The sequence below is a fragment of the Eumetopias jubatus genome, unplaced genomic scaffold, assembly GCF_037043125.1.
Source record: "Eumetopias jubatus isolate StellerSeaLion01/CBP00866 unplaced genomic scaffold, mEumJub1_p1.0 scaffold_4, whole genome shotgun sequence".
Lineage (NCBI taxonomy): Eukaryota > Metazoa > Chordata > Mammalia > Carnivora > Otariidae > Eumetopias > Eumetopias jubatus.
Genome location: NW_028274810.1, coordinates 23,968,585 through 23,985,359, shown reverse-complemented (window position 1 = coordinate 23,985,359; position 16,775 = coordinate 23,968,585). Strand labels below are relative to the sequence as shown.

General features: G+C 36.7%; 1 protein-coding gene across 1 annotated transcript in view; it reads right to left on the bottom strand.

Moving 5' to 3' along the window:
* Positions 1 to 3,826: 3,826 nt before the first annotated feature.
* PLPPR5 (phospholipid phosphatase related 5) overlaps positions 3,827 to 16,775 on the bottom strand; it is a 106,123-nt gene continuing 93,174 nt past the window's right edge. Inside the window, exon 6 of the mRNA XM_088022937.1 lies at positions 3,827 to 3,961. Coding sequence (XP_087879063.1) covers positions 3,827 to 3,961 — 135 coding nt within the window. The remainder of the gene's footprint in view (positions 3,962 to 16,775) is intronic.

The window sequence follows — 16,775 nt, the reverse complement described above, 5'->3', positions numbered from 1 at the left end:
ACCCTCAGTTTGGTCCTGTAGATTCATAAAACTGCTGGTTGGGATGACTACTAGTGCATCGCAGGTATGAATTTGGTCTGCCAAGATCCGTGTGCTCGTTGTTGTGAGCCCCTCCCTGCTTCTCCATCACACACAGATTCCCAGTTGTCGAACCTGCAGATTTCCCTGCAATTTCCATGGTGTGAGATCAGACTAGAGACTCCTACAAACAATGCTAGGGGGAGTTGTCCCCCTTTTGGGGTGTCTTTGCTCACTGGGGGAACTGAAGGCTCAGGGGGGACCTCTTCAGGTGGTGCTGTGCAGCTGTTCAAAAGGGGCAACGGGCCAACATGTAGCTGCTTCTCTTACACTGGTAATGCAGTCTGTCTCAGTCTCTGATGGCGCGGGGGGAGTGGGGGTGCTTCAGCCTCACTCCTGCGTTCTGGGATTCTCTCAGTGGCGTCTTGTTCTTAAACAGTTCTTGGTTGTTCTTGTGGAGTGGAGCAAAGTCAGGATGTCATCATGGTGACGTCACTCCACAAACACTTCAAGTTTGAATTCATGAATCCAGACTACAGACTGCAATCTCTGTTGTTTACTTCAATCAGAGGATTCCTTATAGGACTTTCTCCTCCTCCTCCACCTCCTTTAAAGCAACAGAGCTATGTACAAAAAAACCCTCTGGAAGGGCTAATATTTAAGTGGATTTAGACATGCAGCAGACCAAATCATGGCTGCTGAAATATTGCTGTGGAAATTGATATAATAATTAATAATAATAATTAATAATTATAATATAATATAATTATTATAAGTATAATAATTAATCATGCTACGTATAGGGTCATGTCAAGATGTAACATACTTGACAGCCCCAACCAATAACTGCAGCATTACAAAAGGATTTTACCATCATATTACCTGCCCTAAGTGTTTTTCATAGTAGTTTCTGTATTGACTCTTCATAAGTCGAAGACATCATGAACAGAATTTCATGTAATGAGCGCATGCCATGAGCTTTCTTCCATGTATACGTAGCTCTTTTCAAGTTAAAGTGTCTTAACTAGTTAAAACATTTACAAAATATGTGTGAAGAAATTAAAACTCATTTTCACTGAATTTAGGCATATTAAACCAGAAGTAGGAGAATATCATTGACTAGTGCTTATGGCATTATTCTCCAGGTCTGACCCACTTAAACCTAGAGAAAAACAGTATCAGAAGGAATCAGTAGTGAGCAGAACACGCCACCTTTTCCACTAACTACTAAGAAAACCTTAGAAACTGTAATTTCTCACTTTAAAAACGCATGATGAAAATGTTAGGGAGCTCGGCAACTCATCCCCGAGTTTTCCTGATTTTCTCTTACAAATGCACAAGCATGATTTTAGGACAAAAAAGACTGTCAGAATTTTATAATGCACTTTGATGGAATAAAAGCCATCAGAACTGTGGAAACAATACATCATAATTTTATTTCCAGTGGCCCCATGGGGACTTGAAACCTGTGGACTGAGAGAATACAATCTGATACACAGTGTTTCAGTACAAACCTGGCAGGAATGTCATACTTCTGGACAGGACCTAGCATATAGTGATTGCTGGAAAGATGTTAAAATATCAATCAATTGACGATTAACCAGTCAGTGACAGCAGGGGTAGGGAAGGAGCGAGAAAGTGACAACAGACATACAGGAAAGGAAACAAAAGAGAGAAAATAGGTGGTGTTCTGAAGGCCACTGACCTAAGTGTCAGTGTTCCCTTGACCTAGATAATCAAGTGTCCACACGGCTCATTAAATTTGCTGAAGATGAGCCTAAGTGAAAGAGACAACCATTATGTTGGAAGGTAGAACTGAAATATTAGAAGACCTTACTAGACAGGGAAAGTATCAGAAGCAAATCACTAATAATCGATGCAAAGCAGGACAGAAGCAGAAGAAAAGCCAAGGGACAAGTGCAAGCTGAAGAGAGTGACTAAGAAAGTGCAATGACTGGAGGACGACCTGTAAGTTATCATCTAAACCCTGGAAAAAGGGTTGCTAATGATACACTGGGGACAACAGACTGAAACTGGGACTTTCCCAAATAGGGGCATAAGGACAATTTAGAAATAAGGCATCCGGTGTGGAACTCAAAGGGTGCTATGGAGAACTAGGAAACACTGGGGTCAGTCTGGGTGTTTAAAGTCATGTTTCGATGGCCACTAGATTTTCCTTTCATTACCGGTCGAGTCCAAATAATATCACCCCTTTCATTACACTAAGTCATTACCAAGTTAAACTACAGTTTCCAGACTGACTCCATTTTTAGATCCCAAGTCTCCGCATTTTTCCAATTAGCAAACTTTTCGTTTCACATCACACTTAAGTTTTAACTTCTGAGATGATTTTTTGTTTGTTTGTTTGTTTTTTTGTTTGTTTAACTAGAATTAGGATTCTGCTCGGGGCTTATCATTTAAGGTTGACATTAGCAGAGAGATTAAACAGATGAAAATAAAACATTAAAGTGACTGTACATAGGGAAGAGAAAGTTAAGGGGAAATTCAATAATAGGTTTTAAGTACATGAAAGGAGTATACAGAGAGCATGGGGCCCATCTGTTCATTAATTTCACTGTCTAAGAGCAAATGAACCCACACCATAGAATGAAGGAGATGGATTACTTATTTCAGGAAGATTTAAAAACTAAGATTAATTCTCTTTTAGCATAAGGGTGATTTTCCCTGAAGGACTCTAGAGAAAGAACAAGGGTAATTAAGGTCCTTACCATCCCTAAGACACTCTGGTTCTATGTTATAAAAATTAGATTAGCAAAGTATGTAAATGCATAATTTGAAATATACAAATGGCATCATTCCTATGCAGGAAGTTATGGCAGTCCTCACTTCCCGTCAGCATTTTTTTCAGTAATATAAAAAGCCAGAGTTGCGTTTATTATTTTCAGGTCACCTGTCTTGAGAAATGGACTTCTTATGAGGCAAACCAGGTAACAAGGGGTTTCTCCTTTTAATCTGGCTGAATTCTTAATCTGCCAATACAAATCCTATTAGTAGATAATACTGCAAACAGGTAGTAGGCAAACTAAAAACTCATGCATAAAAGTTTAATTCAGAGTCACACAAAGAAAGGGGTCAGATAATTGATCAGTGCAATTACTGCTTTTTGCAACTACACATAGGGAGGCTTATAGTAGAGATGGCAGAGTTTGAGCCCAAAGAGTTGAAGATTAAAATGTGTTACATCTGTTAGAAAGTGTTCATTCAAGTCCACAGCAAATCAGTGTGCAAAATACTGAATCCAGTCCTTGAGTGCAGAGGTCCCATGGAAAAACGAGCACTTGTTTCTGAAAAGTAGTTTTGGATTCTTAAATTTGGTAAATTCTAAAGTCTATATAGTATGTCAGTTTTTAAAGCTCAAGTTCTACATAAAAGTCTATTTTACTATTTATTCTATTCTTCCCTTTGTAGAAATTATACTGTTATTTTAAAAAATGTTACTTAAAACTACCTCAGCTTATGACAATGAGGTGATGACCTGTCACCTGACAAGACAGGCCACTTACCATTTCCCTTTTAAAAAATATGTGGGAAATGCAAAAAGAGCACTTCAGCTAGGAAAACGAAAAAGCCATTATTATTAAGGGTTATTTGGTTGAGGAATGCCAAATTCCCATTAAGTGAAAAATCAATAAAAAAATAAAAACATTTGAAAGGTAAAATAATAACAACAACAATCAAGTACTTAGAGTTTTGGATGGGATAGAAACCTGCACAGAAGGACATTTTCTGTATCTGCCTTAGCGTCGCAACCCAACTCCAACACCAGTGCGCTCTAGCGCACATACGTTTATTGCCTTAATTGAAGATGTTCGCAGTGGCTTATTCCCAGTATCCAGCTGAAGAGCCTTGCAAGACAGTCTTTAAAGGACCTTCCCTGTGAATTTTCTTCTTGACTGTTCTCACTAGGTTGAATTCGGGACACCTACAAAATGTGTTTTATTCATTATTTAAATGCTCATTTAATATGGACTTATTTACTTGGACAAAGAACTAGTTTACTTCAAGTTCTATGTTCCTATATTATCAGACCAAATGCTGAGGTTAAATACTGCTCCAATTTCTTTCTTTCAAGATGACTATAAACAGCTTTTGGGTTTTAATAGGAGGTTGCCAGCAATCAGCTTAGGTTTTTAACCTAAACATAAAAGGAGATCTGTGCATATAATGTCTTTAATTCAATGATTTCTGTCTTTGGCTCTATTGGTAAGGAAGCTGTGTGGTAGAGTAGACACTGCTGCCAGGTAGTATGAATTTAACGTTCATATGGAATGTAGAAGGTGGGTTTCATAACAATTGAAATGTTCACAAGCAATCTAATCTTTCAGAGACCCGGCTTTCTCACCTGTGAAATGGAAATAATAATATATCTTTGAATGGATTCTTGTTAAGATTAAGTGAGATTATATGCACCAAGTTCCTTGTCTCTAGTCAAACATTTATAATTGTCTATAAAGGTAGGGCAACAAGATAAAAAGTAAAAGAAAAAAGAGAAGGAAAAAGTACAAAGAGAAAGAAATCAATACATGTATTAATATTCTAATATCCACACAAACTTTAAAACCAAATGTTTCTTGTACGATTGGTGCACTCATTTGGTGGTGAAACTGACCCTGAATTGCTATGAGGTTATTTATACTCTATGTCTTGCTGTAGAAATATCCATCTTTGATTACAAAGTGCTGCCCAAGACCCTGCTTGTGTTAACAGTATTTTCCCCTAAAATATAAAGTATTTTGAAGCCTGAAAAAATCTAGCACCATGGTGTAGGAGAAGGAATCAGGGTCCTATAATGATCAACAATTCTGATGCTGTAGAGATGCAGCCTACATTTTATCAGGGGAGGCTAGATGAAGGCCATACTCCTAAATATTGGCCCTATATATTTTGCCATTTGCTTCCTTTGTCTGTTCACTGTGTCCCTTGAGGAAGACAAAGTAGACAAAAGAGAGAAGGATTAAAAAGAGTCATGCTTGCAGTGTGTGCTCTAGGACCCTATGTTGCCACATTCAGTTTTCGTCCTGATAAATGGTGAAGCTGGTACTTTCAATGAAAGAAAAACAATGTTAGGTCCGCCTGAGAAGAAATTCCTAGAGAACTTCAAATTTAGGCTGTGAAACAGATTGAAAAATGCATGTTCAACAATTTCATGTTTTAAGAAGCTGGGGAGATGAAGACATAAAAGCCGAAATGTGATAAAACCAAGGTTCTCTTGGGAAGGATTGTTTTGAACCATTTCTTCCTTTAACGTGGTTCTCTGTTCAGTTCAGAGTTTTACATTAGCTCAGAGTTTTGTTTCTATTCAGGAATTTCTTTTTTGTACTATTTGGAGACAGGGGTTCCAAGTTACGTTCTGAGAGAATCGTTGGTCTCCAGAGAAAGAACTCTCTAGGTGGCTTTCACAGATAAGCTAATTAAACCAGAAGCAGGCCAGGCTTTTAAATTAGCTATAGATCTTATGAAGTATTTCTGAGTCCCAAGGAGCCAAGGATTTAAGGCTTTCCACAATGAATGTTTAGGACCACAAGTTCTCAATCTTGGCCGCATGCCGTAATCACCTGGGGGCTTTAAAAAAAAATACTGACACACCAGAGACTTGGATTTAATTGGTCTGAGGCATGGCCTGGTCAATGGCAGTTTTAAAGGCTCTCCAGATGACTCTAATGTGTAGTCAATATTGAAAACTACTGTTTCAGAAGGTCTGCAAGCCCTACTGGATCTAGGCCAATTGCTGGCTCCATATCCACATCACCTGAGGTGGCTGATACCACAGATCCCCAGGCCCAAGGCTGCCCAGGCCTACTGCATCAGAATCTCTGGGCATGTATCCCAGAAATGTGACCTTTGTGCTAATTCTATAAGCGAAGGATTCCCTTTTACACCAATCGGAGAACCACTGTCTAACGGTGTAATAAAGTGATTAGTTAGCAATGTAAACACTGTCAGGTATATAAAATAAATTCTTTTTAAAAATGCTACCATTCCTCTGGTAAAAAGAGCACTGCCTTAAAAAGCAGTAATCCTCAATGACTCCAAAATAAAATTGTTGTGTTCAAAAATTTCTGGGAATAACTGCACATTATATTCCTTGCTTAGAGCATCACTGTGCATAATGGTGTTGAGATCTGTAGCAAAGACTTGGTTTTACTGTAACTCAGTTTCCCAGCACAATGACATGAAGCTTCATGTGAGCTGTTAGTATTAATGGGATTACGTACTTGGTGGATGTAGGTATCCATGTTCGCTAACTGTAGTTCCTTAACCTCACGAACTCTAAGGACCTGTCCGCTGCACTTGTAGCACACATTCACGACCATATTCCCAACCGTCAACCACATCAGAAACGTAAAGCCCCGATTTACCTCCTGTCCTACCTCCTTCGTACTACAAAGATTCATTGGCCATTTTTGAAATTTCCCAACCACTAATCTGTTCATCTGCTCCAGCCCATCTTGCCCCTTCTTGATTCTATTTCTTTTACCTTCCTTCTGGACCCCACCTTAACACTCTTTAATGGCACCCCCATGTCTCCTGCTTCCGTGTTCTTATCTCACCTGCCAAACAAAATCTTCGTGCAAGCTGCTTCCTCCATCTAAAACATTCTTCTGTCTTCTCCTCACTTGGCTAACAGTCCTTTGGATGTCTCCTTAGAGGCTGCCACAAGCATTGCTAAGTTTGAGTAGGTCTCCCTTTATGTCCTCCTCCAGCATAGACATCACCACCCCGTTCTATATTGGCCTATAAGATTATCGATCTCCCCACTAGACTGTAAGCTCATGAACCCTGGAAACGTACCATAGTGCTTTTTATTTGGTATTGGTTACATATCTCATATATTACAAATCTAATTACAAATAATATTTAACTATATATAACAAATGGTAAGAAAGGGAACTCTTCCATAAATTGTACCCAGGACTTGTTTTATACTGGTATTTTAATCTACCTAATTGGATTTACCTAAATAAAACCTATTTATTTCCTTTCTCTTTAACTTTTTAAAATGCTTTAGATTTGCTAACTAAGCACCCCAATGCTACTTGACAGAAGAATCAGAGGATGTGGGTAAGGGATCAAGTGCACGACAAATTCTTGTAGAACCAGGAGCTGATTAAAACTCATTTATAAAACTTCCCCTTTTTGAGGGCACATGTTGTGTTGAGCACTGGGTGTTACATGTAAATGATGAATCACTAAATTCTCCTGAAACCAACATTACACTATATGTTAACTAGAATTTAAATAAAAATTTGAAAAAAAGATAAAAATTTTAAATAAATAAATAAATAAATAAATAAATAAATAAAACTTGCCTATTTTCACCAGAAGGTAAAAATCTAGATGAGCTACATCAAGATTCATTTCAAAACCATTCAAAACCATAAGTACCATGAGCCATGACACAGATACTTTGGAAAATTTCTGTAAGGGTAGATATACCTTTACCATAAAACCACTATCCCTATTCCTTGGTATTTATCCAAGATTTAGGAAAATATTATGTACACAAAAACCTGTACCTGAATTTTTATATCAGCTTTTTCTCACAATTGTAAAAAACTCAAATGTCCTTCAATTGGTGACTGGATTAAAACATTGTGGTACACACATATGACAGAATACTACTCAGCAATAAAAAGGAAAAAAAAAACCCTACTGATGTAGGTTATAACATGAATGAATCTCAAATGCATTACACCAGGTGAAAAAGTCAGACTTGAAAGGCTACATACTGTGTGAGTCAATTTATACAACATTCTGGGAAATGTTAAGCCCTCCTAAAGATTAGCTTTTACTCTTATGCTTGATAGGAGTATTATATTTATTGATCTATAAACATATCTTTGATACATTGTTGCCTGAACAAAAGCAGGCTACAGAAAAGAACATCCAAGGAGATCCTGTACTATACACAAATTCACACATACACTCATGGGGTCCTCAAGGCTACTTAAGAAAGTGTTTCCGGGGGCACCTGGGTGGCTCCGTCAGTTGAGTGTCTGACTCTTGATTTCGGGTCAGGTCATGATCTCTCCTGAGATGAAGAATTGGCATAGGGCTGGGGCAATGGGCTCTGTGCACAGCGAGGAGTCTGCTTGAGATTTCACACCCCGTCCCCGTGCATAAGCATGCCCCCTCTCTCTCAAATAAATAAATCTTTTTAAACAAAGAAGATTACTGTGGTGGGATATGGATACTATCCATCTATTTCTGTTTTGCTTGCCAGACTTTCACATTATAAACAATATACACAAATTACTTGCTTCTTTAATAGAAACAATGAAAGATTATGGTTGTTTCATTAGACTGTGAATGGGTTCGTTGTTAATTTTCTTAGTTTTAGTAAAATAAAATTTTACATTTTCTTTACAAAAAATGTTCATAGTGTCATGGTGCTCCTGATTGATTTTGAAGGCCTCCGTAAGTGTCTCTAGGACAGCCCACCATTCAGGAACAAATCTGAGACAAGAGGGGAATGAATGGGTGGGAGAAGTTTCCTATGAATAACTAATTGTGTTGCATCAGGAATGATTTTTTAATCCATCATTGTTTTATTCTCTCCTTAACTGATGACTGCAAGAAACACATAATTTAAAGATGCAGTCATCAACCCTATATTTATTCACACAAATGAGATGAGGAAGCATGTTTATATTCAAAAGTAATTTACTGAAAAGATGCTTTTATAAAAGGCCATTTAGATAACTGAAAAAAAATCTGGCTTTTATTCTTTGTGTAGTATATTATGATTTATAAATAGTGTGGAAAAATAAATACTAAATATATGGGAGCATAAATAGGAAAAATGACATATGGCAAAGTAATAACAGAATGTGCTAGTTTTTCTAACCTAAAATGTTGATGCCTGTTGAAATTTTTAAGCTTCCATTCTTAATTGACTTTTTTTAAGCAAAATTAAATTTAACAAATAAGAACAGAGTACAGCATGTAAACACTCATTTACTTCAAATACTTTTCATAAGTGCTCAAAGCTTAGATTGAGGAAAAAATGCCTAAATTATGAATATATTTAGTTCCACTAACTATTCTAATATCTGATCACTAATAAATTTGTTTTGACAAGGTCCTATATAACATTTATATTACAGTTCAGCAGTTATGTAAAACAAAGATTTGCATTATAGAAAAGCAACTAAGTCTTAAATAGATTGTCATAGTTATTCATGCACAGCATTCTGAAACCTCAAAGAAATTTATCACAGAGAGCACAGTAATGTATAACCATATTTGTCTTGGCAAGAAACCACAGGATTGTTTTTTTATTGCTATGACACTGATGTATGCAACATTTTATACTGTAATATTTTCTGCCACATGTGCCATGTATGACATAGACAATCTGTATAAACTTTTAAGTCCATAGCATATATCTATTGGGGTTTCCTAGTCTGAGATAAGATGAAAATCCTATTAAGGGAATCATATTACTCCAGGAGGGAACTAACTTGTGTTAACCACCTACAATGTGCCAAGAAGTTTATTTGTGATCTGTTAATTCCAACAGTTACCCGACAAAGGAATCATTATTGTACCAGTTTTTCAGGTAAGGAGGAGTAATTTGTTTAATCCCACCTACTTATTATGTCACCAAGAAAGGCTTCCCAAACTCAGGATTTCCAGCTGCAAAAGCCTGACTCTCCATCCGCCCCCAGCCCCACTCTGCCTTAATTTCAGCTCAGGCTTCTCTATGACCCTTGCGATTTTATAATCTGCAAAACAGTAAATGAAAGGTCAATGCATATGCTTCTCTGGGTCATTGTGAATTCCCTTAGAATTTTCCTATTCATCTTATTTTCCTTTGCAATAGCCATGGGAATTAAACATGGTAATTTCCATCTGTAATAAGACACACTTATTATGACATTTCCAGATTTTGGGAACTGTCATCACTGCATACCACTTTCATTAGGTGATACTTCTGTTAATCAGGGTGTGCTTTTTATACTATGAGCTTCTTGGGTGGTACAGGTTGGTGAAAAGTCCCCTACCTAAAATACAAAACTATAATCTTGTAAATTATCCCTATCATTATCTTCCCTTTTCTGTTCCCCTGCAGAAGGGAATTCCCTTTGATTCACTTGATTAGATCATGTAAGCCTAAGAAAAAATAATGCCTATGTTTAGAGAGAAACAAAATTATTTTCTCAAAAAGCATCTTTTATACCTGGTTACATTCACTAAGTTAACTCTCAAAATTATCCCAAATTAGCTATAAGTGATTATAGTGGCTTAACTGCCTTAATAAAACTATGTAGGTATGAATTTTTAGATCTATTAGAAATATACCCTTTTCTATCAAATCCCATCTATCTTCATATTTATTTAAGATTTTTTTTGTTCTTGGGCGCCTGGGTGGCTCAGTTGGTTAAACGACTGCCTTTGGCTCAGGTCATGATCCTGGAGTCCTGGGATCGAGTCCCGCATCGGGCTCCCTGCTCAGCAGGGAGTCTGCTTCTCCTCTGGCTCTCCCCCCTCTCATGTGCTCTCTCTCTCTCTCTCATTCTCTCTCTCTCAAATAAATAAATAAAATCTTTTAAAAAAAAGATTTTTTTTGTTCTTTTGCTAAAGTATCCCTTTCCTTAGATTTTCTGTATAGCATCAGTTAAAATCAGTAACACATATGCACACATTATTTGCATATGTTTACCTATGCAAATCTGAATGCCAGCGTTTTGCCTTAGAGTGAGAATAAGCAGAGGGAAAGAGAGAGGAAAAGGACAAAAGTGTTCAGTGCTTTGCTGCTGTGATGAATGCAACTTGGCCCAGGAGGATCCCTGGAAGGGATATCAATGTACTCCTTATTCATTAGTTATAGACAAAAGAAATCTCTTAGGAGATAACAGGCAAATGACACAGATGAAAGGTCAGCATTTGGGGGACGTTTCTCTTTGTGACAGACTGGCTAGCAGTTTAACCTTTTTCCACTGTAAATCATTGGGATAGTTAGATAACCCCTGGTACAGACTGAATGTTTGTGTCCTCCCCAAATTCAATGTTGAAACCTAATCCCCAATGTGATGGTGTTTGGAAGTAAGGTCTTTGGAGCGGGGGTGGGGGGGTGACTAGGTCATGAGGGTGGAGCCCTCATGAGTGGGATTAGTGCCCTTATAAAAAAGATCCCAGAGAGCTCCCTTACTCCTTCTGCCATTTGAGGACACTGGAAACAGGCCCTCACCCAGCACTAAGTTTGCTGACATCTTGATCTTGAACTTCCCAGCTGCTAGATCTTTGAGAAATAAATTTCTATTATTGATTAGCCCCCCAGTCTACGGCACTTTGTTACAGCAACCTGAACAAACTAAGGCAACTCCTTTGAACAGAATCAACATCTGACTAAATCAGACTTTGCCAAAGGATGCCTGGTCAGTCAAAATGACATGACATGGCTGTATTGAGATCTAGTCTATGTCGTCTTTATCATTTATCTGGATTTTTACAATAACCTCCCAGATTGGCTTTTGTTTTTCTCCACTGCTATTCTCCTTTAATTCACTCTGCTTTCTTAAACTCCTTAATGGCTCCCCATTGCTTACAGGGTGAAAACCAACTTTGTAAGCATCCCATAAAAGACTCTTCATGAATTTTCATCAAAAGTGACAGAAACTCACGATGTCTGGGTGGCTCAGTTGTTAAGTGTCTGTCTTTAGCTCAGGTCATGATCCCAGGGTCCTGAGATTGAGCCCCACATCATGTTCCCTGCTCTGCGGGAAGCCTGCTTCTCCCTCTCCCACTCCCCCTGCTTGTGTTCCCTCTCTCGCTGTGTCTCTGTCAAATAAATAAATAAAATCTTTTAAAAAAAAGTGACAAACTCTGAAAAGATAAACAATATAGACAAACCTTTAGCTAGACTCATCAAGAAAAAAGGAGAGGGCTCAAATAAATAAAACCAGAAGTAAAAGAGATGTTATAACTGATACCACAAAAATACAATGGATCATAAGTGACTCCTATGAACAATTATACACCAATAAATTGAACAACCTAGAATAAATGGATAAATTCCTAGAAACATACAGCCTTCCAAGACTGAATGATGAAGAAATAGAAAATCTTACTAGTAAGGAGATTAAATCAGTAATCTTCTTACTTCCCCCAAAACAAAAGTCTAGGGCAAGAAACCTTCACGGGTAAATTCTACCAACATTTTAAAAAGAATTAATACCAATTCTTAAACTCCAAAAAAATACAAGAGGGAAGAATACTTCCAAACATCTTTTACAAGGCCAGTACTACACTCTGATACCAACACCAAAAAGGATACCACAGGAAAAGAAAATTATAGGTCAATATCCCTGATGAACATAGATGCAAAAATCCTCAACAAAATCTTAGCAAACCCAATTTAACAACACATTACAAGGATAATTCAGCACAATCAAGTTGGATTTATTCCAGGGATGCAAGGATTTTTCAACATCCACAAGTCAATTAGTATGATATACCACATTAACAAAATGAAGGATAAAAATCATATCATCATCTCAATAGATAGGTAAAAAGCATTTGGCAAAATTCAACATGAATTTATGATTAAAATTCTCAACAAAGTGGATATAGAGTGAACGTATCTCAATATAATAAAGGCCATATATGAGAAGCCCACAGCTAACATCATACTCAACGGAGAAAAGCTGAAAACTTTTCATCTAAGATCAGGAACAAGACAAGGATGCCACTATGACCACTTTCATTCAACATAGTATTGGAAGTTCTCGCTAGAGCAATTAGGCAAAAAAAAAAAAAAAGTGAAGGGCATTCAAATTGGAAAGGAATAAGTAAAACTTTCACTATTTGCAGATGACATAATGTCATATATAGAAAAACCTAAAGACTCCTCCAAAAAAAACCTCTTAGGACTAATAAACAAGTTCAGTAAGATTGCAAGATAAAAAAATCCTTCGCATTTCTATATACTAATAACAAACTATTAGAAAGAAAGATTAATGTTGAATCACAGACCTGTACCTCTGAAACAAATAACACATTATATGTTAAAAAAAAAAAAAAAGAAGATAGCAGGAAGGGAAAAATGAAGGGGGGGAAATTGGAGGGGGAGATGAACCATGAGAGACGATGGACTCTGAGAAACAAACTGAAGGTTCTAGAGGGGCCGGGGGTTGGGGGGATGGGTTAGCCTGGTGATGGGTATTAAAGAGGGCACGTACTGCATGGAGCACTGGGTGTTACATGCAAACAATGAATCATAGAACACTACATCAAAAACTAATGATGTAATGTATGGTGATTAACATAACATAATAAAAAAAAGAAAGAAAGATTAAGAAACAATCACACTTAAAACTGTATCAAAAAGAATACAATACCTGGGATTAGAATTAATCAAGGAGGGAAAGACTGTACACTGAAAACTGTAAGACGCTCATGAAAGAAATTGAAAATAAATAAATAAATAAATAAATGGAAGGATATTCCATGTTCATGGATTGGAAGATCAATACTGTTAAAATGCCCATTCTACCCAAAGTGATTTCCAGGTTCAATGCAGTCCTTATCAAAATTCCTTTTTTTAAAAGATTTTATTTATTTATTTGAGAGAAAGAGAGAGAGAAAGCACAAGTAGAAGAAGAGGGGCAGCAGGAGAGGGAGAAGCAGATTCCATGCTGAGCAGGGAGCCTGACATGGGGCTCAATCCCAGGACCCTGAGATTATGACCTGAGCCAAAGGAAGACTCTTAACCGACTGAGACACCCAGGCATCCCCTTATCAAAATTCCAATGACATTTTTCACAGAAACAGAACAAACAATCCCAAAATTTGTATAGAAACACAAGATTCTGAATAGCCAAAGCAATCTTGAGAAAGAAGAACAAAGCTGGACGTATCACATGCTCTGATTTCAAACTATATTAAAAAACTATAGTAATCAAAACAATATGGTATTTGGTATAAAAATGGATACATATAGCAATAGAACAGTATGGAGAGCCCAGAAATAAACTCATGAACATATGGTCAATTCATTTATGACAAAGGAGGCAAGAATATACAATAAGGAAAGGACAGTCTCTTCAGGAAATAGTGTTGTAAAAACTGGACAGCCACATGTAAAAGAATGAAACTGGATCAATATCTTAGACCATACACAAAAATTAACTCAAAATGGATGTAAGAGTTGAATGTAAGACCTGTAACCATAAAACTCCTAGAAGAAAACATAGGCAGTAGGGTCCTTGACACAGATCTTGGTGATGATTTTTTTGGATCTGACTCCAAGAACAAAACCAACAAAAACAAAAATAAATAAGTAGAAAGACATTAAACTAAAAAGGTTCTGCATAGCAAAAGAAGCCATCAACAAAATAAAAAGGCAATCTAGTTAATGGGAGAAAATATTTGCAAATCATATATTAGATAAGAGGTTAATATCCAAAATATGTAAAGAAATCATACAACTCAACAGCAAAAACAACAATCTCATGGAAAAAAATGGGCAGAAAATCTGAATTTCATTTTTTTCAAAGAAAACATACAGATGGCCGACAGGTACATGAAAAGATGCTCAACATCACTATGTGTCTGGGAAATTCTAATCAAAACCACAATGAGCTATCCCTTCACACCTGTTAAAATGGCTATTATCATAAAACAAGAAATAATAAGTGTTGGCAAAGATGTGGAGAAAAGAAAATACTTGTGCACTGTTGGTGGGGATGTAAATTGGGGCAGCCACTATGGAAAACAGTATGAAGGTTCCTCAAAAAATTAAAAATTGAACTACCATATGATCCAGCAATTCCCCTTCTAGGTATTTATCTGAAGGAAATGAGAACACTATAACTTGAAAAGATATATGCACTCCGATGTTCACTGCAACATTATTTACAAAGATATGGAAACAACCTAAGTGTCCATTGATGGAAGAATGGATAAAGAAGATGTGGTAAATATATATACAACAGACTATTATTTAACCATAAATAAGAAAGAAATCTTGCCATTTGCAACAATATGGATGGGCCTTGAGGGCACTATGTTAACATAAGTTACAGAAAGAAAGACAAATACCATATGCTCTCACTTATACATGGTCTGAAAAACCAAAACAAAACTTATATATACAGAGAACATATCAGTAATTGCCAGAGGCAAGGGGTGGTGGATGGGCAAAATGGGTGAAGGGAGTCAAAAGTTATAAACTTCTAGTTGTAAAATAAGTCATGAGGACATAATATACAGTATGATAACTATAAATAATGTCTTCATCTTAAGAAAAAAATTGTAACTACACAGTGACGGGTGTTAATTCATTGTGGTGATCATATATACAAATATCAAATCATTGTATTGTACACCTGAATCTACTATAATGTTATATGTCAATTATACCTCCATAAAAGAAAGAAAAAAGGAAAAAAAAAGGGAAAAAAGGTGACAGAGAATACTTTCCATATATTTATTTCCCATTTGCATTTGATGTCTAATTTGCATATTTATGAACATTGCTCATTTTTCAGTTAGGATGTTTCATATATTATAGACATCAATCTTTTGACACGTGTTGCTGATATTTTATAGTTTGTTACTGGACTTTTACAGATTGTTTTTAATTACTTTTGATAACTTTTACAAAAAGGCTTCAACCTATATTTTTCTAGTAAGCAATGTCAAGAACAAAACAGTGATACCGAGTCCCTCCTTTATAAAATCTGGAAATTATCATAATTTTACTTTTGTTGGTATTATCTAGGATGTCTGTCTCGTTTTGTCATTGTTATATTATTTTCTTTTTTATATATCTTCTCTTTAAATAAATTGTTTAACTTTTCTCTGTAATTACCATAGCCAATTCCAATTAATTCTTTATGTAAATGGTTTCCATTCTTTCTGCCAATTCATTCATATCATGACTTTGCCAATTTGAAAGCTCCAGATCGGGATACTTGAATGGCTCAGTCAGTTAAGCATCTGCCTTTGGCTCAGGTCATGATCACAGGGTCCTGGGACTGAATCCTGCCCTGGGCTCCTTACTCAGTGGGAAGCCTGCTTCTCTCTCTTCCTGCCCCTCTCTCTCTCTCTGACAAATAAATAAAATCTTTGAAAGCTCCAGATATTGGTGTGTTGCTCAGTTAGTTGGTAAACATCTTCTGGTAATATTTCACGAGTAATATAATCCCTAAATTCTTGCATATCTGGTATTTTATGGTTATCTTGAATACTTAAATGACCTTTTCGGTGGGAATAAAATTCTTATGTCACAAACTTTTACTTTGAAAACTCTGAAGACATTACTCCTTTCTATTCTGGCATTGACTGTTATGGAGAGAGAAGTCTGAGGCCAATATGCTGTCAGTCTTGGGTTGGTAACCTAATTTTTCTGCCTTGGTGTGTGTGTTAGTTTTCACTAGGTATACCACATTATAACCTCAAAAGCACAGTGGCTTCCAACTCCATCATACCACTTGTTGGTGGTCAGGTTCTATAGATCTGCTCCAGCCTAGTGGTTGCGTGCTCTTCTGTTTCTTGTGTATTCCCATTCTGGGGTACAGGCTGAGGAAGCAGCCCCTATCTGGAACATGGACTTTTCCAGAAAAAAAGCCAAGGAGCAATAAAGTTGGCAAAAACTCTTGATGTCTCTACAAGTTTCTGACTGATGGGGCATAAGTCAGATTCATTCACATGTTATTGAACAAATCCAAAATAACTGGAGGAAGGATACTCTGCCAAAGGAAGGTGGTAGTTAATAATTGGGAACAATA